The following is a 26295-nucleotide window of genomic DNA, read 5'->3' on the forward strand; positions in this document are numbered from 1 at the left end:
GGTGTAGAACTGTATCTACCCCCTTTAAAGCCAATGCTTTATAATTGCTTTGATGCAATTAAAAAAAACAGTTGCTCGTGATGTTTTTACTCTGACTCCCTCTCTGCCTCCTCCTCCTCCTCACAGGAAAAAAGATTCCCGCCTCCTCCTATTATCTTTTAGGGAAGTTGCTCCGCGGAACCTTTTTTTCGGCCCGCGGAACCGTGTTTTCGAGGCATCCGGGGCAGGACGAGATCCATTGGGCGTAGAACTACCTTAGCAACCGAGGGGGCGGGGAGACCCTGTTGCTACGAGACCTTCGGGAAGCAGCTGGATCCGGTCGGCTTCCGCTCCTTCCGGAAAGCCTTCCCCGGCGCCCCGGTCCCGCGTCTTCAGTTCCGTCCGCGGAGCGCAGCCAGGCCGGGGATGCTGCTGAGCCGCTTCGGCCGGCTGGAGACGGAGCGGGCGAGGGCGGTGCTGCGGCGGCTCGTTCGGGCCGGGGATTCGGCCAGGTAGGGCCGAGAGCGGAGCGCCTGCGGGGGGGGGGAGAAATGGAGGGTGGCGCCAGGCGGGTGGGAACGGCCCGGCTTTCCCAGGGGCAGGGACTACAACTCCCATCAGGGGGGGCTGCCGTCATGTCTCCTTCCTTTCCTCTCAGGTCCAGGATGATGAGGCACTGGGGGGTCATCGGTGGGGTGGCCGCCGTCTTTGCCGCCGGCCTTTACGTCCTCTGGGGCCCCATGGCGGGGAAGAAGAGGCGCAGGAAAGGTGAGCAGGAGCGGGGCCCCACCTGGGATGCAGGGTCTTCCCCTGGGACAGGGGTGGGCAAAGGTGGCGCTTCTATGACATGTGGACTTCAACTCCCAGAATCCCTGAGCTAGCATGATTGGCTCAGGAATTCTGGGAGTTGAAGTCCACCAGTCGCAGAAGGGCCCCCTTTGCCCACCCCTGCCCTGGGATGTTACCCGGTTGGGAACTAAAATGGCTGCAAGCCAACACCCCAGCTCAGAAGGCCCTGGGGAGCTGAAGATCGTCTCTTCTGTTGGACCAAGAAGAAGAGAAGCAGGCCGAGCGCCATAAGGTTAACCTATGTTATGGAGCTTTTTCTCCGCAACAGGGATGGTTCCTGGGCTGCTCAATCTGGGCAACACGTGCTTCATGAACTCCCTCCTGCAAGGGCTGTCGGCATGTCCTTCTCTCATTCAGTGGTTGGAAGGATTCGCAGGTCAGGACTCGGACGGTCAAAGCACGAAGCCCGGGCAGCGGTCCCTCTCGCTGACCTTGCTTTGCTTGCTGAAAGGTAGGAATCCTTTTTGCAAGACCTTGAGGGGGTGTTCGTGGTGTTTGTCGTTTTTTTCTGAACCTCTGTGTTTTAACCTTTGACTCCTTGCGCTGTTTGTTGGGTTTCCTAGCAAACAGACGCAGCGTTTTTTATGATAACAAAGAACGATGTAGTTCTAGAGTTCTAGAAATGATGCTGTGAATATTGGCATAGCAAGAGGATGCGCTTCATTTGTAGAAAACTAAATGCAAATTCTGCCAATGTTGACAATGTTAGGGCAGGCGAGTGCGTTCTGACAGCGTTGGCGTCAGGATTTCCCACTCTGTAGACTGTTCTAAAGCACATGAGTGTGAAGCATTTTCTTTAGAATCAGAGGTTCCGGGACTGGGAGGGAAATAGGTTGGCTTTCCTGAGAGAGTCGGCATTAACTCTGTGGGACGTTGTTACTTTCAGCTTTATCCTGCCAGGAGGCAGCAGAGGATGACTTCCTGGATGCAGGCTGCTTGTTGGAGGTTTTAAGGCTGTACCGCTGGCAAATCTCCTCTTTTGAAGAGCAGGTAAGGATCGGAAAGGATTCTCAGTATCTACATGTTGATTTATTTATCATTATTATTTATTTATTTATTTATTAGATTTGTATGCCACCCCTCTCCGTAGACTCAGGGCGGCTAACAACAGTAAAAAGACAATATGAACAAATCTAATATTAAAAGTAATGTAAAAAACCCCCAATTTAAGAAACCAATCATACATACAGACATACCATGCATAGATTTTATAAGCCTAGGGGGAAGGGAGTATCTCAGTTCCCCCATGCCTGATGACAGAGGTGGGTTTTAAGGAGCTTACAAGAGGCAAGGAGGGTGGGGGCAACTCTGATATCTGGAGGGAGTTGGTTCCAGAGGGTCAGGGCCGCCACAGAGAAGGCTCTTCCCCTGGGTCCCGCCAAATGACATTGTTTAGTCGACGGGACCCGGAGAAGGCCAACTCTGTGGGACCTAACTGGTCGCTGGGATTCGTGCGGCAGAAGACGATGGTCTGGTCTCTGATACAAGAAGAACTCCTTCTCCCTGTTCATTGCAGTCATATCTCCTGATGTTTTTGACCTGGCATTTTAAACTCCCCTGTGCCTTTTTTTTTTCCTTGCCAGGATGCTCATGAACTGTTCCATGTTCTGACTTCTTCACTGGAAGAAGAACGAGACAGTCAGAACCAGATTCCACATTTATTTGACGTGCATTCGCTGGAGGTGAGTGAAAAAATAACTGAGTTGTACAACTAGAATTAGAACAGGAGCCAAAATACAATTTAAGGCCAATTGCTGTCCTCTCTCTGCCTGGGAGTTTGCCATCTTGAACTTTTGAGGATTTATTTTTCAGTAGCCTACCTAGGGCTGGGCAATGATGCATTTTATCTTTCTTTACCGTGTTTAAATCTCCAAGACAAGGAATTCAAACAATCAAAAGTTTTAATATTTCTGGCTTATTTTCATAATACTTTGTTGTTTTTCCTACCTAGGAGCTAGAAATACCTCAAGAACAAATATGCTGCAGGATAAAAGGTAAATAATAATAATAATAATAATAATAATAATAATAATAATAAAAGCTTTAACGGAGTTGGCAGCCTTGTTACAGAACAGATCGTGGCAAACGAGTTGTGTTTTGTAGGTCCTCTTTATCCTGTGCCAAATCGCTGGAAAAGGAAGCACCCTTTTCATGGGAGACTGACCAGTCACATGGTTTGCAAGCACTGCAAGCAACAGGTACATAAGAAAAATAAGGGCAACTTTTTGGACCCTCTGTGAAGAAATGTGTGGTCTTCTGGGGTCCACCAGAATGGAGAAGTTGCCGTGGAACTGTCTGGCTTGGTAGGAGGTGGGAGAAGATGTTCTGGTGGAGTCCAGGGGTCCTTTCCTCTTTCAGAGTCCCCTGAGATACGACACCTTTGACAGCCTCTCCTTGAGCATCCCGGCCACCCTGTGGGTAAGTCCGTTTCCTTGGAGGTCCACAGCGATGCTTAATGAATCTGCCGGACTTCTGACCTTTGCTCGACTTCCTCCCGTCGTCCACAGGGCTACCCCTTGACGCTCGATCACTGCCTTCGCCACTTCATCTCCTCCGAGTCAGTCAAGGATGTCGTATGCGGCAACTGCACCAAAGTAGGTGGTCTGAGGAGGGCCTTGGGATTGCGTGGCATCACCAGACCCGAGCACCTGGGAAATGGTTTGTTTCGTCCTCTTCCCCGAGATTCAGGCTGAAGGTACGAAAGGCCTCCAAATGATGGAGCATCGGAGGACGACTTTTGTTAAGCAGCTGAAGTTGGGAAAGGTAAGAATTGGGGGGGTGGAACTGTTGTGGGTTTATTTATTTTATTTATTTATTTATTGGATTTGTGTGCCACCCCTCTCCGGAGACTCGGGACGGCTAACAGCAATAATAAAACAGCGTACAATAATAATCCAATACTAAAAACAATTAAAAACCCATTATAATAAAAAACCAATCATACATACAGACATACCATGCATAAAATTGCAAAGGCCTAGGGGGAAAGAATGTCTCAATTCCCCCAAGCCTGACGGCAGAAGTGGGTTTTAAGTAGCTTACGAAAGGCGAGGAGGGTGGGGGCAATTCTAATCTCTGGGGGGAATTGGTTCCAGAGGGCCAGGGCCGCCACAGAGAAGGCTCTTCCCCTGGGTCCCGCCAAGCGACATTGTTTAGTTGATGGGACCCGGAGAAGATCCACTCTGTGGGACCTAACCGGTCGCTGGGATTCGTGCAGCAGAAGGCGGTCCCGGAGATAATCTGGTCCGGTGCCATGAAGGGCTTTATAGGTTTACGTGGAGGGGCAAAGGGTGGTGTCCTGTTCTTGCTACTTGTGCTGCAAACTCTGCAGAGGAAACACTCCACTCTCTGTCTTGCTCCACGTCAACAAATATTAGAAGTTTTTTTTTTTTAAATAAGTTTTTTTATTAAATTTTTCCACAACAAACAAACAAACAAACAAAAAAGCTTAAAGAAAAGTGTGCCCAACACCAATAATAAATGTTAGAAGACGTGGAAGGTGGCAATGAGAGGTAGAACTTCCAGTGGCCAGACTCGGGTTCAGGCCCTTTGTGAAGATGGAGTATCGCTTGTTTCTGATAGGCTGTAGCTTCCCCAATCCACATTGGTTTTCCTCGATCGCTTTCAGAGCACATGCCAGTATCACAGGCTGACTTGTTCTTAACCCACTGGGAAAGAGACTGAGTTTTCATTCATTTTTAGGCATAAAAGATATCTGGGCGACTTTAGATCAGTCTCTAACAGCACCTAGTCAGCTCCAGGTCCCGTCCGCCAGACAATGTTGACTGGTAGGGCCTAGAGGAAGAGCCTTCTCTGTGGCGGCCCCGGCCCTTGGGAATGAACTCCCTCCAGAGATACGTACCACCCCCTCCGTCTTGGCCTTTCGTAAAGCTTTAAAAACCTACCTTTGCCAGCAGGCGTGGGGGCCGTGAGTGGTGAGACTGTCTGTGGCCGATACGAGATATGATTGGATGGGATGAGTGTGTGAGTGTACAGGGGGTCTTAATGTTGTAGTGAATTTTCATATTTTATCATTATTAGATTTCGTATATTGTTATATTTAATGTTGTACGTTGCCCTGAGTCGCTTCGAGAAGGGCAGCATAGAAATCTAATAAACAAACAAACAAATTTGGACACCGCTTCTGCGTGGCTGCAGGGAGCCAGCCGGGGGTGGGGGGTGGGGTCCCGTTTGAGAAGGCCTCGCCCTGCAGCCCCTTCCCCCTTCTCCCTCTTGGCTTCCTAGCTCCCCCAGTGCCTCTGCATCCACTTGCAACGGCTGAGCTGGTCCAGCCAGGGCTTGCCCCTGAAGCGGAACGAGCACGTGCAGTTCGGGGAGTTCCTCGTAATGGACTTGTACAAGCAGCACTTCCCCACCCATAAGCCCAGCCCCAGGGAGGCCCTGCAGGCAGAGGCAGAGCCCCCCGGGCCAGGTAGGAACTCGGGGGGGGGGGGGGGCGGGGTCCTGCCTGCTCCCCTCTGACATCAAGCATCAGCTCAGGGTTTTGTTTCCTTACAGGCAGGGAACCGACAGGGAATGGCAAACCTGCTCTCGGCAACGGCACGTGTCTCCCTCCGTGGCTGCCTCCCTCCCTCGGCTTCCCTTACGTGGCTCTCCCTGGCTGTGGGTAAGTGAGGGCAGGCTGGGCTGCTGCAGCTTGTAATAACACCCGATTTGTCTGCACCTTCTATGGCCTTTTTTTCCTTGGGTGCGTGCGATTGCGCATGGCCAGTGCCCACACCCATAACTCAATGTCTGAGGGAGGGTCCAAAACGGCTTTCCCTGCCCCACAGAGGCCCACTGGAGGCTCTTTCCCAACTTCTGGTGGGCCCAGGAGGCTCATGTTCTGCCCTCCACAGGCTTCCTTGGAGCTGGGGGAAGGTAAAAACGCCCTCCCCCATTCCCCCTGGAGGCTCTTTGGAAGCCAAAAATGCCCACCCAGAGCCTTTGTGGGAGCCACAATTCAGCCAGCCAGCACACACATGCACACTGGAGCTGAGCTAGGGCTCATGTGCCAGCAGATACGGCTCCGTGTGCTACCTGTGGCATCCGTGCCATAGGTTTGCCATCCCCGTTCTATGGGCTGCTGAGCCTGGCTATGAAACACATGGGCTTTGCTTGGGCCTTTGGGTGAAATCCCACCCTGCCCTAAGGGGTCCAGAGGCAGCTGCTCGGAAGAGGCTCACAACACAAGAGGGGAGGGTGGTGGCGGAATGAGCCCCCGCCCCTCTCTTTCCCCTGCAGGAGTTCCGCCTACGTGTACCGCTTAGTGGCTGTCGTGGTCCACCACGGGGACATGCACTCGGGGCACTTTGTGACCTTCCGCCGTTCCCCATCGTCTTCCCGGACTCCGCCCTCCGCCGGCAGCCAGTGGCTTTGGGTCTCCGATGACGTGGTGCGCAAGAGCAGCTTGCAAGAGGTCCTGGCCTCCAGCGCCTACCTGCTCTTCTACGAGCGCCTCTGCCCCAGGCCGCAGCCACCCAGCCGAGAACTCCGGGCCGAGGAATGAGGGGAGGAGGAGAGCAGGCTGGGTGCAGAACAGTGGCTGCCCTTCTCTGGGACACAAACACAACACACACCCCCGTGGGGTTTCCTCTGCGGGCGTCCCAGGATGCTGTGGGCGGAGGAGGAGGGGGTGCCTCTCCAGAGGAGCACCGGTGGTTCTCATCCCTATCAGGACAGTCTTCGTGCGCTCCCAGGAATTCCACGCAGAGGCCTCTTTGGACCTTCTGCCTCCGCTTCCTTCGTGGTGACTTGATTGACTGCCAGTCTCTTCACAACATTTCACGCCTGTAGCGGATTCAGCCAGACAACAGCCTGCCACGTCCGGAGGGGAGGGCGGAAAAGCCTTTTCAAGTGCCTTGATTCGTTGGTGACAGGAGGGCTGCTGAGGTGCAGCTGGGGCTTTGGGATCCCAGGGGAGGCCAGTGAGGCCAAGGAAGGCCTGAGTTTCTGGCTGGGGCCTGGAGCTGCCTCCTGGGAAACAAGGTAGTAGTATCTGGTGCGTTTGTTACAATTAGTGCATCCGGTTTCCTACCAGGCTCCCCTCCAGCAAACGGAGGAGCCCTCTTTCCTACACCTTCCTCGCTCTGCCACCAGAATCGACCAGTTTAAAGGTATTTTGTACGTGATAAAATTGCTGCTAAGATTCCAAATGCATCTGTCTGTGTATGTGGGAGAACATGTGTGTATTTGGACCCAGTGCTGTATCTGTCTTTTCTCGCCTTCCTCCACCAGCTCCTGTGGAGTCAAAGGCAGGTGAGGAGCAGTTTCCCTAAAGACATCGCTCTTCAAATCAGCAGCCCACCCCCAGTGACCAAAACACGGCTTTTCTTCCCTAGGAAACAATCACTTTCTATTTATTTCACGGTATTAAAAAAGACAGGAAACAGTAGAGTTTGTGGACCTCCTTCCAGTGTCGCCTCTACTCCAGTTTGCTCAAATGGAAAGGAGTGGGGCAAGGCACAAATAGGGAACCCAGCCCCCCCCTAGCCCCAAGCTGTGGGATTCCCTGGACAGAAACAGGCCTGCCTTTGGAGAGACCTTCCTCGAATTAGGACAGGGGCCATGAATCCTGATCAGCTCCTTATGCACTGAGCCAGAGATAGGTTTGTGCAGCGCCCCTCACCCCCCAAAATAGTTAACCAAAGTCTGTTCAGTTAACCCAGTTTCCTAGGTTCACAGGATACACGGTGCCACAGCTTCACACAACACTCCAGGATGAAACGTGAGTGGCTGATGAGGGAGGCCACTAAATTCAAGGCAAACCAGAGCCACAAATACGGTTTGGTTAGTGACCCCAGGATCAGTTTTGAGCCCAGATAAGTTGCAAGAAAAGGGGGCCGTAAACCCAGGCTGCAGCCTGTGAGAAGTGGGGGTGTTGTGTGTGTTTCCTTCGAGCCCTCGAAAGGGGGCAGAGATGCTCCCCTTCCCCACAACCCGTCTTCTGGCAGCTAGAGAGCCCTAACGTTCCGAAAAGTCAAATTGACCCTGGGTGCCAGGACCTTCTTGCGGCTGGGCAGGCTGTGGTACCAGTAGTGGTTGGTGGGGAAGTTCATCATGAGCAGAGTGCCGTGGTCCAGCTGCAACCTGACTGGTGGGATTCGTCGGGAGGGGTCTTTGCCCCGAGAAGCCCCGTGGCGGAAGACAAAGTCCCTGCGGGCCCCAAAGGACACGGAGGCAATGGGGCTGCGTGGGACCAGCTCCCTCTCGTCATCCCGGTGCTCACCGATGTGGTCGTGCCCATCTTTATACCTGCAGAGGAGGCACAAGGAGGAAGAGCCTGGATCCACCTGTGGCCGGAGACGCCCCCAGCCCCACGTTCTAGGGAGGAAACACACCAGTCTGACCTGTTTATCAAAACGAAGTTGAAGGTGTGTGCGGTGGCCAGCTGGACCCGGTCCCTGATGCGGTTCAGAACTGGAATCCAGGGCTTGGGGGAGAAGGTGACGCCGGAGTAAGTGTAGGTGAGCCCAGTGTCCCCGTAGGTCACCTGCTTCCTGGGGATTTTGTGCCACTTCCCAAAGACCTGCAGCTTGGTGGCTTCACCTGTTTTGTGAGGGGAGGAAACACAGCAGAACCCCTGATAGGATAGAATTCTTTATTGGCCAAGTGTGACTGGACACACAAGGAATTTGTCTTCGGTGCAGATGCTCTCAGCGTACATAAAATAAGATATACATTTGTCAAGAATCATGTGGCACAACACTTAATGATGGTCATAGGGGCCAAGTAAGCAATGAAGAAGCAATATTAATAAAAATCTTAGGATATACGCAACAAGTGACAGTCATACAGTCAACATGGGAGGAAATGGGTGAACGGAATAGGTGATCCTGCTGCAAATAACAACTATTTATTTAGACATTAAATTCCAGAGGCTTCTCGGGAGGGAAAAGAGTCAGTGATGGAGAGGGGGCTCCTGTAGCAACCCCCTCCCAAATTGATTCCAAGGAGGAGGGGGGGTTAATAGCAATAGCACTTATATACCACTTCGTAGTGCTTTCACAGCCCTCTCTAAGCGGTTTACAGAATCTGCCTCTTGCACCCAACAATCTGGGTCCTCATTTGACCCACCTGGGAAGGACGGAAGGCTGAGTTGACCTTGAGACAGTGGTGAGATTTGAACTGCTGAACTACAGTTAGCAGTTAGGTCAAGTAGCCCGTAGTGCTGCACTCTAAATACTGCACCACTGAGGTTCTATTAATTCCTGCTGCTCCAACCACCCCCAGCTACAAAATTCCAGCCAGGCGGAGGGAGCTGCATTCACCTTGAAAGTACTCCACCTCCTTTTCCAGCTGCTGGAAGATCTCGTCCGCCTGGGCTCTGCCGTAGAGGGTGGTATAGTCACAGCTGAGCCCCTCTGCCCGGATTCTCTTCCAGGGCCCGCCTGGCCAGGGGCTCACCTCTTGCTTGGCTGCCTCCCTCGGGCCGCCTCGCTGGGCAGAGCCTGCCCCCTCTTCCTCCTCCTCCTCCGGGGCCTTCTCGGGGGTGGGCCCAGGAACCGCTGGGATGAGGAATTTCTCCATCGCCCACTTCAGGAGGAGGACAGAGAGGGAGGGAGGTGGGGAGGGTTTCCTACCGCAAAGGGGGGGATGCCCACCAGCAGCTGCCCACACCTGCCGGGCCAAAAGGAAAGAGATGAGAAAAGTAGCAATAATGGTGAATAGCAACCCTCCCTCCCCTCCCATTCAGCAAAAATACATGTAATATAAATACATATAAAATAAATACATAGCAAATGCACTTTTGCAAAAGGAAACATGTAATATTCAACCATATATAAAACTCACTTTTAAGGAGCGTGCATAAGTGCACCTTTTTTGCCTGTCTTTTTACCCTTTCTATCATTCTACCTGTTATATAAATACATACTATAATTCTGTACTTGTTTGACAAATAAAACAAAACAAATGATATACCGCTTCATGGCGTTTTTACAGGCCTCTCCCCAGCCCCCCTCCTCTTCATGCAGAGGGGCAAAGGGACAGGTGGGGAAGGGGCCTTGACAAAGCAGGGCGCGTAGGGCGCTCCCTTCCTCCCGGGCCGCTCGCCAAGGAGAAGAGCCGCCGCCGCCGCCACCGGTTGCAGCACCACCGGCCCCTCGAAAGCCCTCTCACCGGCCAGGTGGGAGTGCCCAGGACGCATGCGCCGAGCCCACCGACGTTTTGCCGAGGGGAAGGTCTACCTGGCCACAGCAGCGCGCATGCGCAAATTTAAATGGGAGCGGGAAAGCATTCCTGGGCGGCGCGTAGGCGGCATTTTGCCGCCAATTATTTCGCGGGAGATTCCAGCGCTTTGCCGCCGCCGCCGCTCTCGACCTGCAGCGCCCCGTTTTCCCCGAGAGCGGTGCCACCATGATCGGGCAGAAGTCCTTGCTCTCTTTTTTCACGGCGGCGCCCGGCAAGAAGAGGAGTCGTTCTCCGGAGTCAGCTGCGGAGGCAACTGAGGTAATTTTTTTGGGAGAAGGGGATATATTATGAAGGGCTTTATTAATAAATAGTTGTTATTATTATTGTTATTATTATTATTATTACTACTACTACTACTACTACTACTATTGTTTATTTTCTTATTATTATTGTTATTATTAATCTATTAATTGAGAGAGAGGCAGTGTGTGTGTGGAGGGGGAGGCGGGCCATGTATTCGGCTACCACGTTTTTGCTCGTAAAGGCAAAAGTTGCTGTCTGAGGTACCGGCCAATCAGAAAGCTCTCAGTGAGAGGGACGTTGGGCTGCTTAGGGTCACGTGACCCGGTGAACCAACGAGAATCTACGCTTTGGGAAGGGGTGGGTCTTAACTCGAAATGGTCCCGATTAGTTTTAAGGGGTAACCCTCCCCTTTCTAGACACAATCCAATTAGAGGTCTGGGCGGGCCAAGGGAAAAAGTAACAATGGTGTAGACCAATAGGAAGGCGAGGAGGCGGCACCTTCAGGCTAATAATGAGCTTGGGCGGGACCCTGGGTTTGTTTTTCCCGCGAAGTGCACACGTGTTTCTCCGGGCCGGAAGTGTCAGGGAGGCGGCTGCGGTTGCTTCGCCTCCATGGCAGCGGCCTTGGAAATTGGGTTTTCTTGCCGCTTTCCTTCTTCCCTTTCCCCTCTCACTATCCGCTCCTTTTCCCTCTTGCAGGCCGCCAAAAGATCGAGGACTAATGGCTCTTCCTTGCCGTCTCCCCCGCTCAGCCCGGAACAGCTGGAGCTCATCCGCAAAAAGAAAGAGGCGGCACTGCAGAAGCTCGCAGCCCGTACTGCTAGCTACATTCCCGCGGAGCTGGGCCAGAGCTGGAGAGTCTCCTTGGCCGGAGAGTTCACCAAGCCGTATTTCGCTCAGGTGGGCAGGAAGCCAGGGCTTTGCCATAAAAGTCACCAGCGGGTCGCTACAGGTTCAGGCGATGCTGTCCAAATCAGGAAAGTCCAGCTAATTACAGAGAAGAGGTGTTAATTATTGAGCGTTATTTGGGTGAAATTTAGCCCGTTCCTGCTGATGAAAGATTAGACTAATACTTTTAGCTCAGCAGTCCATCCTCAAAGGCGGCTACTACACTACCGGGTCAGCTGCTTTTCAAAATAATTAGCCTGTAGGCAGGGGTGGGCTGCTGCCTGGAGGGGTGGGGGAACGGATGCATTAGGGTAGCAAAAATGGAGCTCCACCCCGGAGCACTCAATTTGCACTGAAAGATGTTGAAATAAAAGCAGGGCATCCTGCATAAGCCATGCGCACAGTGTGGTAGTAAAAATTTGGTAGCCCTTCACTGCCTATCGGCCTTTTTCAATGACGTTGAACACTTTAATAGCCATCTTTTCATTACATCTGAGAGGACTGCTTGGACAATAATTCGTCTCCTGGAAGCCACATTCTGCGCAGGAGAATTTGTGATGAGAATACTGGCTAACATCAGGGCAAAGCCTATTTCTGTACTTGTTATGGAATGTGATATCTCCTTAATTATGTCCTTTAGTTGAGGTATGAATAAATCCCCCCCCCCCCTTTTATACAGCTGATGACATTTGTTGCTGAAGAACGCAAGCGCTGTACAGTTTATCCACCCCAGCATCAGGTCTTCTCTTGGACCCAGCTGTGTGACATCCATGATGTGAGTCAACCTGTTTACTTAGTCTGTGTTTATCATCTTTTTCCTTAAGGAATGGGTAGTGTTGTCTTTGGGTGTTTACCCTTAGCCATTAGCTCATACGATACAGGTATGTTTAAGCCAGTGTTTCCCAACCTTGGCAACTTGAAGATATCTGGACTTCAACTCCCAGAATTCCTCAACCAGCATTTGCTGGCTGGGGAATTCTGGGAGTTGAAGTCCAGATATCTTCAAGTTGCCAAGGTTGAGAAACAAGCAAGTTATGGCTTAACACAGTGTGTGAGTCCAGGCACTTTGCCTATTGCTGTAACCATCCCCTGAATTCTAGGTAATGATGTTTGCTTCTTTTTGAAATACTACTAAGAAAGAGCAAAGAATTTTCCATCCCATCAAGTAGAAGCATAAATCTAGATAAAAAATGTTTTGAGAACAGGAATAACCAATGTCTGCTCTCGCTTTCAGGTGAAAGTTGTCATTTTGGGCCAAGACCCATATCATGGGCCCAATCAAGCTCACGGGCTTTGCTTCAGCGTCCAGAGACCAGTTCCGCCTCCACCCAGGTAAAGTAGTTCAGTTCTGGCCAAGTCGTTCTGGTAGGTTCAGGGGTGTCGTGTTGTTTTACAGCTGACTCCTGAGCCTACATTGTGTGCAAACATGGCGCTTCTTACATTTCTTTTTCTTTATAGCCTGGAAAATATTTACAAAGAGCTTGCGGTGGATATAGAAGGCTTTTCACATCCTGGCCATGGAGATTTGACTGGATGGGCTAAACAAGGTGACCAAATACCATTCTTTTCTCAATTGCTTTCATGGGTTTGGTTCTCCTGCATTCGTGCATCAATTGCTAGAGTTACCCAGCCTTTGTGACTGATCTGAAATTTGAAAGTCACATATTTGAAGATCATCCAGACTTTTTTTTGGTAATAAATTTGATTTACACACACACACACACACACACACACATATATATATATATATATATATACATACATACATACATACACATACATACATACATATATATGTGTGTGTGTGTGTGTGTTTTCGTAGATTTCGTAGATAGCCACCCAATCTACTTGCTATATTCAAACCAAATCTCCACCCCACCACTATTTATAAGGAACAAATGGCAGTTGCAAACAAACTATATCTACAACAGCACGAAGCTTACAACTTCAGCCTGATGATGGTGAATGTGATTTCACCAAAACGTCGCATAGACATGCAAAATATTACACGGGGCAAAACCCGAACTCAGAACAATCTACATATATATATAACAATCTACATATATATATATATATTTTGCCTAGAGGCAAAAAAAGGAGCTGTGACGTTCCTTAAAATATACCAGGGTGATCCGACATAAAAAAACATATACCCCCTCTCTGGCACAGAGCTGGAAGGGTTCTGATCTGATAGCTTTAATTGCTAGTTCTCTGCTTTACAAGGCAGAGTTCACCAGATCGAATCCCACTAAAGGAAAGGGTGTGACTAGCTGATGAGGCCAGAACAAGGCCGAAATGGGACCATCCTAGTCTCCCTTAATTTTAAAAAATTCTAGCTAAAAACATTTAACATATATATATATATATATATATATATATATATATATATATATATATATATTCATATTCATATATACAGTGATCCCTCTATTATCGCGAGGGTTCCGTTCCAAGACCCCTCGCGATAATCGATTTTTCGCGATGTAGGGTTGCGGAAGTAAAAACACCATCTGCGCATGCGCGCCCTTTTTTTCTATGGCCGCGCATGCGTAGATGGTGGAGTTTGCGTTCCCCGCCGCCCACACAAAGGGGAAACCCGATTCAGCTCCTCGCTGCTGCTGCGCTACCGAGCAGATCAGCTGCTGGGCGGCCGAAGGAACCTTCCCTGGGTCTTCCCCCTCTTGCTGGCGGGCGGGCGAGCGGCGGGCATCAGCGAGGAGCCGGGGTTTCCCCTTTGCGTGGGCGGCCGGGAAGACCCAGGGAAGGTTCCTTCGGCCGCCCAGCAGCTGATCTGCTCGGCGCAGCAGCAGCGAGCAGACGAAGATCGGGGTTTCCCAGCCGCCCACGCAAAGGGGAAACCCCGGCTCCTCGCTGATGCCCCCGCCCGCCGCCCGCCAGCAAGAGGGGGAGAGATAGAGAAAGAGAGAGAAGGAAAGAAAGAGATGAGAGAGGGAGGAAGAGAGTGTGAGAGAGGAAGAAGCAAGATAGAGAAAGAGAGAAAGAAAGATGAGAAAGGAAGAGAGTGACTTCATCGGTGGAAAAATCACGATATAGCGTTTCGCGAAGCTCGAGATCGCGAAACTGGAGGGATCACTGTACATACATACACACATACATACATACATACATACATATGTGACGGTCTTGGCATATTTATTGTTGCTGTTAGCCACCCCGAGTCTCCGGAGAGGGGCGGCATACAAATCCAATAAATAAATAAAATAAATAAATATTCGGGTTTCTTCCCGTGTAGGAGTCAGAGATTTCTGGTGACATTTCGACGAGGTCCCACTCATCATCTTCAGGCTGGTGCTTCTGTCCTTGTTCTAGGGCGAACACATACATACATACATACATACATACATACATACATACATACAACGAACAATACAAAACATAAACATTTAAAAAGAAAAAATGGACGAGTTTGAGGCAAATCTGTATTACGGTACTAACTGTACACATTCTGTTGCCTATTTTAAATAATAATTAATTGGGGGTTTTCCCCCCAAAAAAGTAGCAGTCTTAATTTGTATAAATGTCTTAATTCTGCCTATTCTCCCACCTGGATGGGCATACGAAATGACATGGATTATCCAGCTTCGTTGAGAGAAGAGATGACTTCATTCCAGCTTTGCCAGTTGTGGCATCGTATTGTTGTTGTTGTTACCCTGCAGGTGTGCTGCTGCTGAACGCCGTGCTCACTGTCCGAGCTCATCAAGCCAATTCCCACAGAGAGAGGGGGTGGGAGCAATTCACAGACGCCGTGGTCTCCTGGCTGAATAAGAACCTGGACGGCCTGGTCTTCATGCTGTGGGGGGCTTATGCTCAGAAGAAGGGCAGCTCGATTGACAGGGTAGGTGGGCCTTCGACAACAGCAACTGTCTGCGTGCTATTTAAAAAGCAGGTTTCACACTTGGCCATCATGCTGTTTCCTTGCAGTAAACGATGAATCTAATCATGCTTTGCACCTTACCCTGATGGGAACACTCAGACAAAATGAGGATTAAAATAAATGAACGTTTGCATGGTGGATGAACCTAGCCAATGAAAGTATTCAGGCAGAAGGGAAAGCAAGTAGAAGGCTTGGCTGCATAGCTACTTGTATCACAAGCAGGAAGATGGAGGTTGTGATCCCGCTGTATAGAGACCACATTTGGAATAATACTGTGTCGAATTCTGGGGACCTCACCTACAGAAAGAGATGGATCAAACTGAACGGGTCCAAAGACGGGCTACAAAAAGGGTGGAAGGTCTGAAGCCTAAAACCTATCAGGAAAGACTTCATGGACTCAACCTGTATAGTCTGGAGGACAGAAGGGAAAGTGGGGAGACACGATTGAAACATTTGAATATGTGAAAGGGTTAAATAAGGTTCAGGAGGGAAGTGTTTTTAATAGGAAAGTGAATAGAAGAACTAGGGGACACAATCTGAAGTGAGTTGGGGGGAAAGATCAGAAGCAACATGAGAAAATATTATTTCACTGAAAGAGTAGTAGAGGCTTGGAACAAACTTGAACCTATGATTACAACACAGGAGGGAAGTGTTTTTCATAGGAAAGTGAACACAAGAACAAGGGGACACAATCTGAGGTGAGTTGGGGGAAAGATCAGAAGCAACATGAGAAAATATTATTTCACTGAAAGAGGAGTAGATCCTTGGAACAAACTTCCAGCAGACGTGGTTGTTAAATCCACAGTCACTGAATTGAGACCTGCCTGGGATAAACAGATCCATCCTAAGATAAAATGCAGGAAACAACAGTATAAGGGCAGACGAGACGGACCAAGAGGTCTTTCTCTGCCGTCAGTCTTCTATGTTTCTGTTCCTCGTTCTAACTCGATAGATGCAGAAATGTGGCCTGCTGTATAGGATCTCTCTGCTTAATCCTGGACAGTCGGGCTCTGCTGACCTCTTAACCTCTGCCTTTAAACCACGCCAGTTCTCCAAGCAGGTGGGGCTGGGCAGTCTTTAACCCCTCTGGCTTCTTGCAGAAACGGCACCACGTCCTTCAGACGGCGCACCCCTCTCCCCTCTCGGTGCACAGGGGGTTCTTTGGCTGCAAGCATTTCTCCAAAACGAACGGACTCCTGAGGAAATCCGGGAAGCCCGTGATCGACTGGAAGGCCCTGTGAGGACCCTGCAGCTCTCGCGAGACCACCGGAACAGCCGTTTTTGCCCCCAACACGTTGGAGGGTCTTTGTTTGCAGAAATATTCTTGGACGAGTTGATCTAAAAACAGTATTCTTTCCACTTTCAATTCAGGGGTCACCTGAGTCGTGGTGTTTATTCCAAGTATATATATATATTTTAAATTTTGGAGCAAACAGAGATTAGCCAAAGAACGCTGCCCTGGTTTTTTTCGAATTCTTCATTAGGGTCAAGATCACTGACAATTTGTTGTTGTTTTAAAAACACACACAAGAAACTTGGGTTTTGTTTCTCCTTCCTCTTATGGTTCTCGAGGAAAATGGAAACATCGGCTGACAAACACCAGGTGCTTTTTTGTTCTGCCTCTGCTGAAGAGTCCATTCAGCAAGCTGCTCATTTCATCCACGCTTGGTGCCTTGTCTAACTTTATCCTGACTTTTTTTTAAATCTGCCAGTGATTTAAGACTTTCAAAAGGTGCTGTGGAAAATATATTTTTTAGTATTTTTACTTCCAGGAAGTGGAGCGACCGTTTGAAAGTATTCCACTTTGGGGACAAGGTTTAAAAGCACTGCCAGAAGTCTCTGGGAGATGTTACACATAAGTAGTACGGAAAGGAGAGCTGCCGTTGGCCAAAGGTTTTCTAGGAAAGCAGTTGTGTCCAGGTGAGGGGTGGCCAGTCCTGTGCCTGCCTCAGGTCCCTCTCTTCTGCCAAGCTCAGGTGCCTTAGCTCAGGTGAGCTCCACCAGCTTCTCTCTGCGCCACAGGAGAAGCGCTTCCTTCTATGCAAATTGCGTACGGGGAACGTTCCGGCTGTTTTATTTATCATACCAATTTTATAGGCACCAAACAAAACCCCACACCTCCCCTGTAACACTAGTTCCCTACCTTGACCTTGTTCCCAGAGGTTTCTAATAAAACGTTTCTGATGTTGACTTGAAATCCGTGTGAAAGATTATTTGCCTTAAATGGTATTTTAGGAAAAGGCTCAAACTCCTTTGCATCAGTCTGGAGGGGGGGGGCAGCAAAGATGAACTCTGCAGGGGGGGGGGGGCACAGTGCCAAGTTTGGGGGAGAGGGGGGGGGTTCGGCTTTGCAGCTGGTAGGGCTGCCAGGGGATAGATGCCCAATGGCGGGGGGGGGGCTCTCGCTGTGCTCTTGTGCCCCCTGGATATGGGGGCGGGATTAGCGCCACCTCGGATGGGCTTTGCAATACTTGCAAGGCGGTTTTTTTGCCCAGCAGTTGCTTCCTCTCTCCAGCGCCCGCGGGGGGCTCCATTCCCAGAGGTGGGGGGCGGGCTGACAGCCCCGCTTCGAGGCCCCGCCCGGCGCTTTGCACGTGGCCGCCTGGAGCGGAGCCCCCCCGCGGGAAGGGAGGGCGTTTGCAGCCCGCGACGGCCATTGCAAGGCGCCCGTCCTGCAAGCGGCCCCGCCCGGGAGATTGGCCTCGTAGGGCGGAGGGGTGGGCCAGCCCTGGGGAAGGGGCCCGACCTGCAGGGCTCTAACAGGGCGAGGAGAATAAACGGTGCCCGCGCCTCCTGCCTTTGCTGCGGGTTGCAGTAATTGCAAAAAACGATGCACGGGAGAACGAGGCGGGTTTCCTGCAAACTCTGCTGAAGTTTGTTGCACGGGCGTGTGGTTTATTTGCAAAGGAAAAGGTAAAATCTTATGCACAACAATACGACCCACTTTTTATTTTAATATAGAAACATAGAAGATGGACGGCAGAAAAAGACCTCCTGGTCCATCTAGTCTGCCCTTATACTGTTTCCTGCATTTTATCTTAGGATGGATGGATGTTGATCCCAGGCATGTTTACATTCAGTGACTGGATTGACCAACCAGGGCTGCTGGAAGTTTGTTCCATGCATCTACTACTCTTTCAGTCAAATCATATTTTCTCACGTTGCTTCTGATCTTTCCCCCAACTAACCTCTGATTGTGCCCCCTTGTTCTTGTGTTCACTTTCCTATTAAAAACACTTCCCTCCTGAACCTTATTTAACCCTTTAACATATTTAAATGTTTCAGTCATGTCCCCCTCCTGTCCTCCAGACTCTACAGATGGAGTCCATGGAGTCTTTCCTGATAAGTTTTATGCTTGAGACCTTCCACCATTCTTGTGGCCCATCTTTGGACCCGTTCAATTTTATCCATGTCTTTTTGTAGATTGTGAGGTCTCCAGAACTGGACACAGTATTATTCCAAGCGTGGCCTCACCAGGGCTCTATAAATTTTGTTTCCGTTTCTCTTTGCCCGCAGCAAATGCAACTTCCGGAGATGCTGGGGGCTGTTGTTGTTTACACCTTTCAGTGCCATGTGTGGTATTCAGTAACCTTTGGAGGTGTTGTGCAATGCAGTTGTCAGTTTCTTATCCCGGTGAGCGAACTTTGCCCCACTTAAAGTTGCCCTGTTGGGCACACGCCAGAATGCCATGGAGCCCTGCCACCTGGCACCCGCTTCCCCAGCCTCCAGGGGCCAAGAAAGAAGTTTCCATCCAAACACAACACAAGGGCGTGTGATCTTCTTTCGGAATTGGGAAGCGCTGGGTTCGGGCGTGCTCAGCTTTGGGTGGATTTAAGGTTGAAGATGTAAGTAGCACGAAAGCCAAAACGTTTAAATATTATTTAGGTGGCGCGACCAGCAAAGAAAGGGCTTTGTTTTGCGTCCTTTCTTCCTAATCGCACATCATCTCAGCCGGAAGGTTTTTGCATCTGCTTGATTGCTGCAATAAAGTTATCGTTTATTAGTACGTTTCTATTCTCAAAGATTTTGCAAGTGCTCTGGGCAACTCTGCATTTTGCCTGTTATAGACAGAAGCACCAGGCTGCTAATTTCCTCAGCACTAATGGTGTTAACGTGCAAACAATTGTGCGGAGTTGTGTGCCTGTTGGTGCCAGGGCAAGATCCAGTTAATCTTAACAATCCTGGACTTGGAGCTGCTGAGGAGTAGAAGCTAATTTGTTTGTCAGAAAGTGGGCTTGGTTTTTTAGAAAGTATATTACGTAATGGAGATGGGAAAGGTGGAAAAGATTGCAGCCGTCATTAGTTAAAGCAGCTTTAGATTATTCATTAGATGCCGAAGTTAGCAAATATAAGTCTCTCTCTTTCTCTGCTGTTCCTCCAAGGGACTTCTCAATGTTGGGGTTTGTGAAGGGCTTTGAGGGAACAGGAGATGCTCTCAAAGTATTTTTGTTTAAAACAGGTTGGCAGAAAATCCATTTACCTTGGTTTTCTTTTTATAATGGTTGCTATCCTGTAGATTTCCTTCCCCTCTTCTTAATAAATAGCAAAGATTTGCTCAATTAGCAAAGGTTCAGGTTTTGATTTAATTGAGGTCCTAGCTGTATCTCTTTCCTTGAAAGTTGTACAGTTTATTTATTTATTCTTATTTATTTATTTGGTGGTATACAAAGATATAATAATATTTATATACATGTTACTAGTAAAAGAGAAACATTAGGACAGGGGATGGAATGCACGCTGGTGCACTTATTATTGACCTCTTAGGAATCGGGAGAGGTCATCAGTGGACAGTCCAAGGGTAAAGTTTTGGGGGTTAGATGATGATACTACAGAGTCAGGTAGTGAGTTCCATGCATCAACTACTCGATTACTAAAGTCGTATTTCCTGCAGTCAAGTTTAGAGTGGTTTACTTTAAGTTTCTATCTGTTTTATGCTCATGTGTTGTTGTGGTTGAAGCTGAAGTAGTCGTTGACGGGAAGGATTTATTTATTTATTATTTAGATTTGTATGCCGCCCCTCTCCGCAGACTCGGAGCAGATGATTTTATGGGCTGTGCTTAGTTTAGTAAGCTTAGCTTAATAAGACTTGGGGCTAAGCAATGTTAAAATAAGTGGGCGGAACGGAAGGAAGTTACTCCTTAAATCGGGAACCCGTTGCATTGAATGAGCATTGATTTGGCTCATGTGCTGCACACTGGAATTGAAAACAGACCTTGACTCTGCCCTGTGACTGAGAACGGAGACCTTGAATACTAATGGGAACCAGCAGTCCTGGTCAAGGGCAGAGAAGAAGACGGCTTCGTATGCCCTTTAAAATGTTGATGTTGTTACAAACCTCATTGCTGACCCCTAGGCCTTGGCTGCAGGAGAAAGGTCACTTCTCTGGATGTTGGGACTGAAGGCAAGGGTCTTCCAGAGCGGTGGGAGGGTCTCGCCTGAAGGGGCTGGATCCTGGTGGGCCAAGGAGCTGCCTCCTCTTCATATTAGGGGTCTTGGGGCAGGACCACAGCCGGCCGGGATGCTGTTTGTGGGAGATAAAAATAGCAGCCCCCTTTATAACTCAGGCCGGGCAGTTGCCTGGGCAGCCAGGAATTTCAGACCTTGGGGAAGCGTGCGGGAGACCTAACCTGCTCCCTTTCTACACACGGCCTCTTTACTCGGCAGTAAAATTCCAATTTGGGTTGCGAAAGAATTGACGCTTGACGCCTTGAAAGCTTGTGGTGGATGCGTGGCTGGAAAGGTTAGTATATGTGGAATACTGTATATACACTGCTCAAAACAAATAAAGCCCTCAAAGGACCCATCCTAGGTCTGAATGAAGGAAATATTCTCATTGAATCCTTTGTTCTGTGCAAAGTTGAATGTGCTGACAACAGCAGGTGAAATTGATGGTCAATCAGTGTTGCTTCCTAAATGGACAGTTTGATTTCACAGAAGTTTGATTTACTTGGAGTTATATTGCATTGTTTAAGTGTTCCCTTTATTTTTTTGAGCAGTATATACGTATTGGGTGGAAACTAAACAAGGAGAGAAGTAACTTAGAACTAAGGAGAAATTTCCTGACAGTCAGAACGGTTGATCAGTGGAACAGCTTGCCACCAGAAGTTGTGAATGCCCCAACACTGGAAGTATTTAAGCAGATGTTGGATAACCATCTGTCTGAAGTAGTGGAGGGTTTCCTGCCTAAGCAGGGGCTTGGACTAGAAGACCTCCAAGGTCCCTTCCAAGTCTGTTGTTGTCATTATTATCTGCTGGGGGCAAAGGGGGTCGTTGCTGCCCTTGGACCCTCCCGACCCCTGGTTTTCTTTCCCTTCCGCAGTGTTTCTTTTTGTTATTATTGTTGTTATTGTTATTATTATTATTAGTAGTAGTAGTAGTAGTAGTAGTAGTAGCAGTAGTATGTTGGCGCAATGGGCCGCAAGCCAGGAAGTTGAGGACACCGCTCTTCTGCTTGTTTTGTGTGTCACATAGCACATAGCCACTTCTCTTTGGCTTGAGGGGTGGGGGGATATCTTCTTCTCTTCTGCAAAGTTGCTATTATTATTATTATTATTATTATTAATAATATTAATATTAATATTAATATTATTAATATTAATATTATTATTATTATTATTATTATTATTATTATTATTTATTAGACTTGTATGCCACCCCTCTCCGAGGACCCGGAGACGGGCTACAAAAACAGTGGAAGATCTTAAGCATAAAACGTATCAGGAAGGACTTCATGGACTCCAACTGTAGAGTCTGGAGGACAGAAGGGAAAGGGGGGGCAGGATCGAAACATTTAAATACGTTAAAGGGTTAAATAAGGTTCAGGAGGGAAGTGTTTTTAATAGGAAAGTGAACACAAGAACAAGGGGACACCATCTGAGGTTAGTCATTATATATTGTTTTTATCAATGCTGTAAGCCACCCCGAGTCTACAGAGAGGGGCGGCATACAAATCTAATAAATAATAATAATAATAATAATAATAATAATAATAATAATAATAATAATAGTAGTAGTAGTAGTTGGGGGAAAGATTAGAAGTAATGTGAGAAAATATTATTTCACTGAAAGAGGAGTAGATGCTTGGAACAAACTTCCAGCAGACATGGTCGGTAAATCTACAGTAACTAAATTTAAACAGGCCTGGGATAAACCTAGATCCACCCTAAGATAAAATACAGGAAAATAGTATAAAGGCAGACGAGATGGACCAGGAGGTCTTTTTCTGCCGTCAGTCTTCTATGTTTCTATGCCCCGGAGTTGCTGCCCTCTGGGATCCAAGGCCCCGATTCTGAGCCCCCAGACCCCCTGTGCGCACGAGTATTCCTTCCCCAACTTTCTTTTGTTCTCTTATTTCTAGGGTTCCTGAATGGTTCTGCTAGCGCTGGTGGCCTTGGCGCTTGGGCTGTGGCTGCTTTGGACCAAGATGGCCAAAAACCCTCCACTTGGTTTGAAAAAACTGAAGCTTGGGCAGCCTGTCCTGGAACAGCTGACCACGCCCAAGGCCCAGCCGCTGCCGTCCAGCGGGCTCCTTCTACAGTCCCCGAGGGATGAGACAGAAGCTGCATCTTCAGAGCCCAGCGGGGCCCCTGCAAGCCCAGCGTGCCAGCCCCCTCCACACTCCCAGGTGTCCACGGACCCCTCCTGCCAACTCAAGCCGCCCATTGCCCGCTCTTCCTCGGACTGCGTGCTCTCTCCGGCCGCTGATTCCGCCAGGCCTTCGGGCCGGTGTGTCCGCGTGTCCTCCACGCAGCTCTTGAGGCAGATGCACTCTTTGTCCTTGGAGGAGCCGGCCGCCAGCCCTGCCCAGAGGAAGCAGCAAGCCATGGCCAAGTTCGTCCTGGGCTCCTTCGAAGACAATTCCTCGGACGAGGAGCTCGTGGCCGGAGGAGCCTTTCCGAGGGGCAGGAGGAGACGGAGCAGCCTGGCCCACCCTGCTTCCTCCTCCTCCTCCTCCGTAGAAGAGAGCCTGGTCATGAGGTAGGCAGTGTGGGGGCGCCACCACTTTGGGGCCTCCGCGCTGAACCTTTGGGAGGAGCCTATGGAGGGAGGGTCAAGATGGGCCCTCTCTCACTTCCCAACATTTGGTTTAATTTATTAATTTGTTTGTTCAGTCAATGGCTTTGGTGGAACAGGAGATAATCTCAACGTATTTTTGTTTAAAACAGGTTGGCAGAAAATTCATTTACCTTGGTTTTCTTTTTATAATTATTGCTATCCTGTAGATTTCCTTCCCCTCTTCTTAATAAATGTCAAAGGTTTGCTCGATTAGCAAAGGTTCAGGTTTTAATCTAACTGAGGTCTGGCTGTATCTCTTTCCTTGAAAGTTGTACTCAGTTTATTTATTTATGCTTATTTATTTATTTATTTATTTGTTTGTTTGTTTGTTTGGTGGTATACAAAAGAATAACAATGTTTATATACTGTACTTGATGCTAGTAAGAGAGAAACATTAGGACAGGGGACGGAAGGCACGCTGGTGTACTTATGCAGGCCCCTTACTGACCTCTTAGGAATCGGGAGGGGTCAACAGTAGAGAGTCTAAGGGTCAAGTTTTGTGGGTTAGAGGAGGATACTACAGAGTCAGGTAGTGAGTTCAATGCATCAACTACTCGGTTGCTAAAGTCATATTTTTTGCAGTCAAGTTTGGAGCGGTTTACTTTAAGTTTGTGTCTGTTGTGTACTCTTGTGTTGTTGTGGTTGAAGCTGAAGTCATCATTGACAGGAAGGACCTTGTAGCCGATGATATTATGGGCTGTGCTTAGGTCGTGTTTGAGGCGACGTAGTTCTAAGCTTTCTAAACCCAGGATTGTGAGTCTAGTTGCGTAGGGGATTCTGTTGCGAGTGGAGGAGTGGAGGGCTCTTCTGGTAAAGTATCTCTGGACGTTTTCTAGAGTGTTTATGTCCGAAATGTGGTGTGGTTTCCAGACAGAGAAGCTGTTAAATGTGACTTATTTCAGGAAGCTGCTCTTCCGCAATCCCTTTTTTAGTAGCTGGGATCGACTTTCTTACCATTTTTGCTTGTTTGTTCTCAATATTTGTATCGTTGTGGTTCAAGCTTATTTATTTATTTATTTATTTATTTATTTATTTATTTACTTATTTTTATTTATTTTTTATTTATTTATTTTTTATTATTTGATTTGATTTGTATGCCGCCCCTCTCTGTAGACTTGGGGCGGCTAACAACAGTAATAAAAACAGCATATAACAATTCAATATTAAAACAGTTAAAAACCCTTATTACAAAACCAAACATACGTACAGACATACCATGCATAAAATTGTAAAGGCCTAGGGGGAAAGAGGATCTCAGTTCCCCCAGGCCTGACGGCAGAGGTGGGTTTTAAGAAGCTACTTAAATTTATTGCCTATTTATAAAGAGTTGCTGACTCTTAAGGGTCATCCAAGCCGGAAGCCCATCAGAATCAGGAGTGGGTTCTAAAACCCCTTACGACCGTTTCACACATGTGCAAAGGTTCTGCGCAGGCACAAAAGCATCCCGGGCAAATGGGCAGAACCTACCATGGCTGCCGCTACCGGTTCTTAGGACTGGGACGTACCAGGAGCCGCCCACCCCTGATCAGAAAGCAGGGTGTCATGAATGAACAGGGAATGTATAGAACTCGGACAGATAAACTTGCTCTGTGTGATTTGAGTCTGATGGGCAGAGGAGACCTTGACCCTGGCGTAAAGGATCGCCATCGCTGACCTAGTGGCTTCTTGGCTCATTTGCTCTAAAAATGCAAGTTGTTGAACTTGGGACTTTTGTACTGTGCTGGAGAAAAGGAGAAAGCCGTGTCCAGACAGAGTTTAAGGTGGAATACTGTGGCTGTCTGATAAAATGCTTTCAAAAAACACAACAGAACAGCTTATCTCTCTGTGTGCCGTCTCTCCTGGTTGACTCAGTAGCCTGAGCAAAATCCCGCGTTGGCTTTGGTTTTGATCTGTTTCATTTACGCCTCGTGTTTCAAGTACAGTGGCATCGCTACCTAAGAAGGCCTCTACTTACGAACTTTTCTAGATAAGAACCAGGGGTTCAAGATTTTTTGGCCCCTTCTCAAGAACCATTTCCCACTTGCAAACCTGAGCCTCTGAAACTGTAACCGGAAAAGGCAGGGAGAAGCCTCTGTGGGGCCTCTCTAGGAATCTCCTGGGAGGAAAGAGGGCTGGAAAAGGCGGGGAGAAGCCTCTGTGGGGCCTCTCTAGGAATCTCCTGGGAGGAAAGAGGGCCGGAAAAGTCGGGGAGAAGCCTCCATGAGGCCTCTAGGAATCTCCTGTGAGGAAACAGGGTCTCCACCTTCCCTGTGGTTTCCCCAATCGCATGCATTATTTGCTTTTACACTGATTCCTATAGGAAAAATAACTTCTTTTAAAAAAATATTTATAGTATATATATATAATCTTTATTGAAAATAAATGGGGGAGGGGATACGGAAAGCAAAAGGACTATGTAAATATTAGTACAAATTTATATGAATTTAGAGCATGCAGTTATAAAATAAAATACACACTTACGTAAAGGAAGAAAATAAAGAGGAAAAACTAAAGAGTGAGAAAGAAAAAGAGAGAAAAGGGGGAGAAAGAGAAAAGAAGAAAAAATAAAAAATAAAAAAGAAGAAATAAGTTCATCTATGAGTTTATCAAATGTCGTAAATAGTGTCAACTTATCTGTTGACCCGAGTGCTCTACAGCTTTTAAGATCTTTACTATCCATATAGATAAAAGTTTTAGGGTGGTTTTTTTTCCTAGAAACCAAAAAATGGTTTCTTCTTACAAACTTTTCTCCTTAAGAACCTGGTCATGGAATGAATTAAGTTTGTAAGTAGAGTATTAAATTTGTATTACAAGCTTCCCCTATTTGGTGTATGAAAGCCAGAAAGTGGCACCACCAGGGCTGTCCTATCTGCAGCAGTTGTGTTTGGGTTTGCTGAGGTCCCAGGCCAAAATGCTTTGGGCAGCAACCAGGGGAAGACTGGTCGAGAGCTGCATGCCGAGAGAAACCCTCTAAGCCTGGCTCTGGGACCCACAATTGTTTGCGCAGGCATTAAGGACTTACAGCCACTGGTCTTGGGATGAACAGAGTGGCAGTGTGGAACCAGCTCCCACCCCCCGAGATTCGTACACACACACACACACACCCCGTGGCCTAATGGAAGGTTTTAAAAACCCACCTTTGCTGGTGGGCTCGGGGCCATTGAGCTTTTAACATTTGCTCTGCCCGTCAGTTGGATTGAGATGTGAACGGATGT

At 48.4% G+C, this 26295-nt stretch overlaps 4 protein-coding genes across 4 annotated transcripts in view; 3 read left to right on the plus strand and 1 right to left on the minus strand.

Moving 5' to 3' along the window:
• The first annotated feature begins 271 nt into the window (after nucleotides 1-271).
• On the plus strand, nucleotides 272-6983 carry USP30 (ubiquitin specific peptidase 30). Its single transcript, XM_070763339.1, has 13 exons — nucleotides 272-491; nucleotides 638-747; nucleotides 1097-1279; nucleotides 1715-1818; nucleotides 2412-2510; nucleotides 2780-2822; nucleotides 2932-3026; nucleotides 3187-3246; nucleotides 3336-3422; nucleotides 3511-3591; nucleotides 5074-5260; nucleotides 5347-5455; nucleotides 6073-6983. Exons 1-13 carry the CDS (start codon nucleotides 406-408, stop codon nucleotides 6335-6337), a joined length of 1509 nt encoding a protein of 502 aa, XP_070619440.1. The 5' UTR covers nucleotides 272-405; the 3' UTR covers nucleotides 6338-6983.
• A 173-nt stretch (nucleotides 6984-7156) lies between these two features.
• ALKBH2 (alkB homolog 2, alpha-ketoglutarate dependent dioxygenase) lies at nucleotides 7157-10015 on the minus strand. Its single transcript, XM_070763341.1, has 4 exons — nucleotides 9949-10015; nucleotides 9099-9447; nucleotides 8178-8376; nucleotides 7157-8082 (listed from the first exon to the last, which is right to left on the minus strand). The coding sequence occupies exons 2-4, from the start codon at nucleotides 9355-9357 to the stop codon at nucleotides 7782-7784; spliced, it is 759 nt and encodes a 252-aa protein (XP_070619442.1). The 5' UTR covers nucleotides 9358-9447; nucleotides 9949-10015; the 3' UTR covers nucleotides 7157-7781.
• Nucleotides 10016-10018: 3 nt separating this feature from the next.
• On the plus strand, nucleotides 10019-17243 carry UNG (uracil DNA glycosylase). Its single transcript, XM_070763340.1, has 7 exons — nucleotides 10019-10278; nucleotides 10963-11163; nucleotides 11831-11926; nucleotides 12386-12483; nucleotides 12610-12698; nucleotides 14829-15007; nucleotides 16147-17243. The coding sequence occupies exons 1-7, from the start codon at nucleotides 10186-10188 to the stop codon at nucleotides 16285-16287; spliced, it is 897 nt and encodes a 298-aa protein (XP_070619441.1). The 5' UTR covers nucleotides 10019-10185; the 3' UTR covers nucleotides 16288-17243.
• A 626-nt stretch (nucleotides 17244-17869) lies between these two features.
• The window catches only part of ACACB (acetyl-CoA carboxylase beta), a 48249-nt gene continuing 39823 nt past the window's right edge, over nucleotides 17870-26295 (plus strand). Inside the window, 2 exon segments of the mRNA XM_070763342.1 lie at nucleotides 17870-17959; nucleotides 22404-23023. Coding sequence (XP_070619443.1) covers nucleotides 22413-23023 — 611 coding nt within the window. The 5' untranslated portion in view covers nucleotides 17870-17959; nucleotides 22404-22412.

Source organism: Erythrolamprus reginae, chromosome 10, assembly GCF_031021105.1.
Source record: "Erythrolamprus reginae isolate rEryReg1 chromosome 10, rEryReg1.hap1, whole genome shotgun sequence".
NCBI lineage: Eukaryota > Metazoa > Chordata > Lepidosauria > Squamata > Dipsadidae > Erythrolamprus > Erythrolamprus reginae.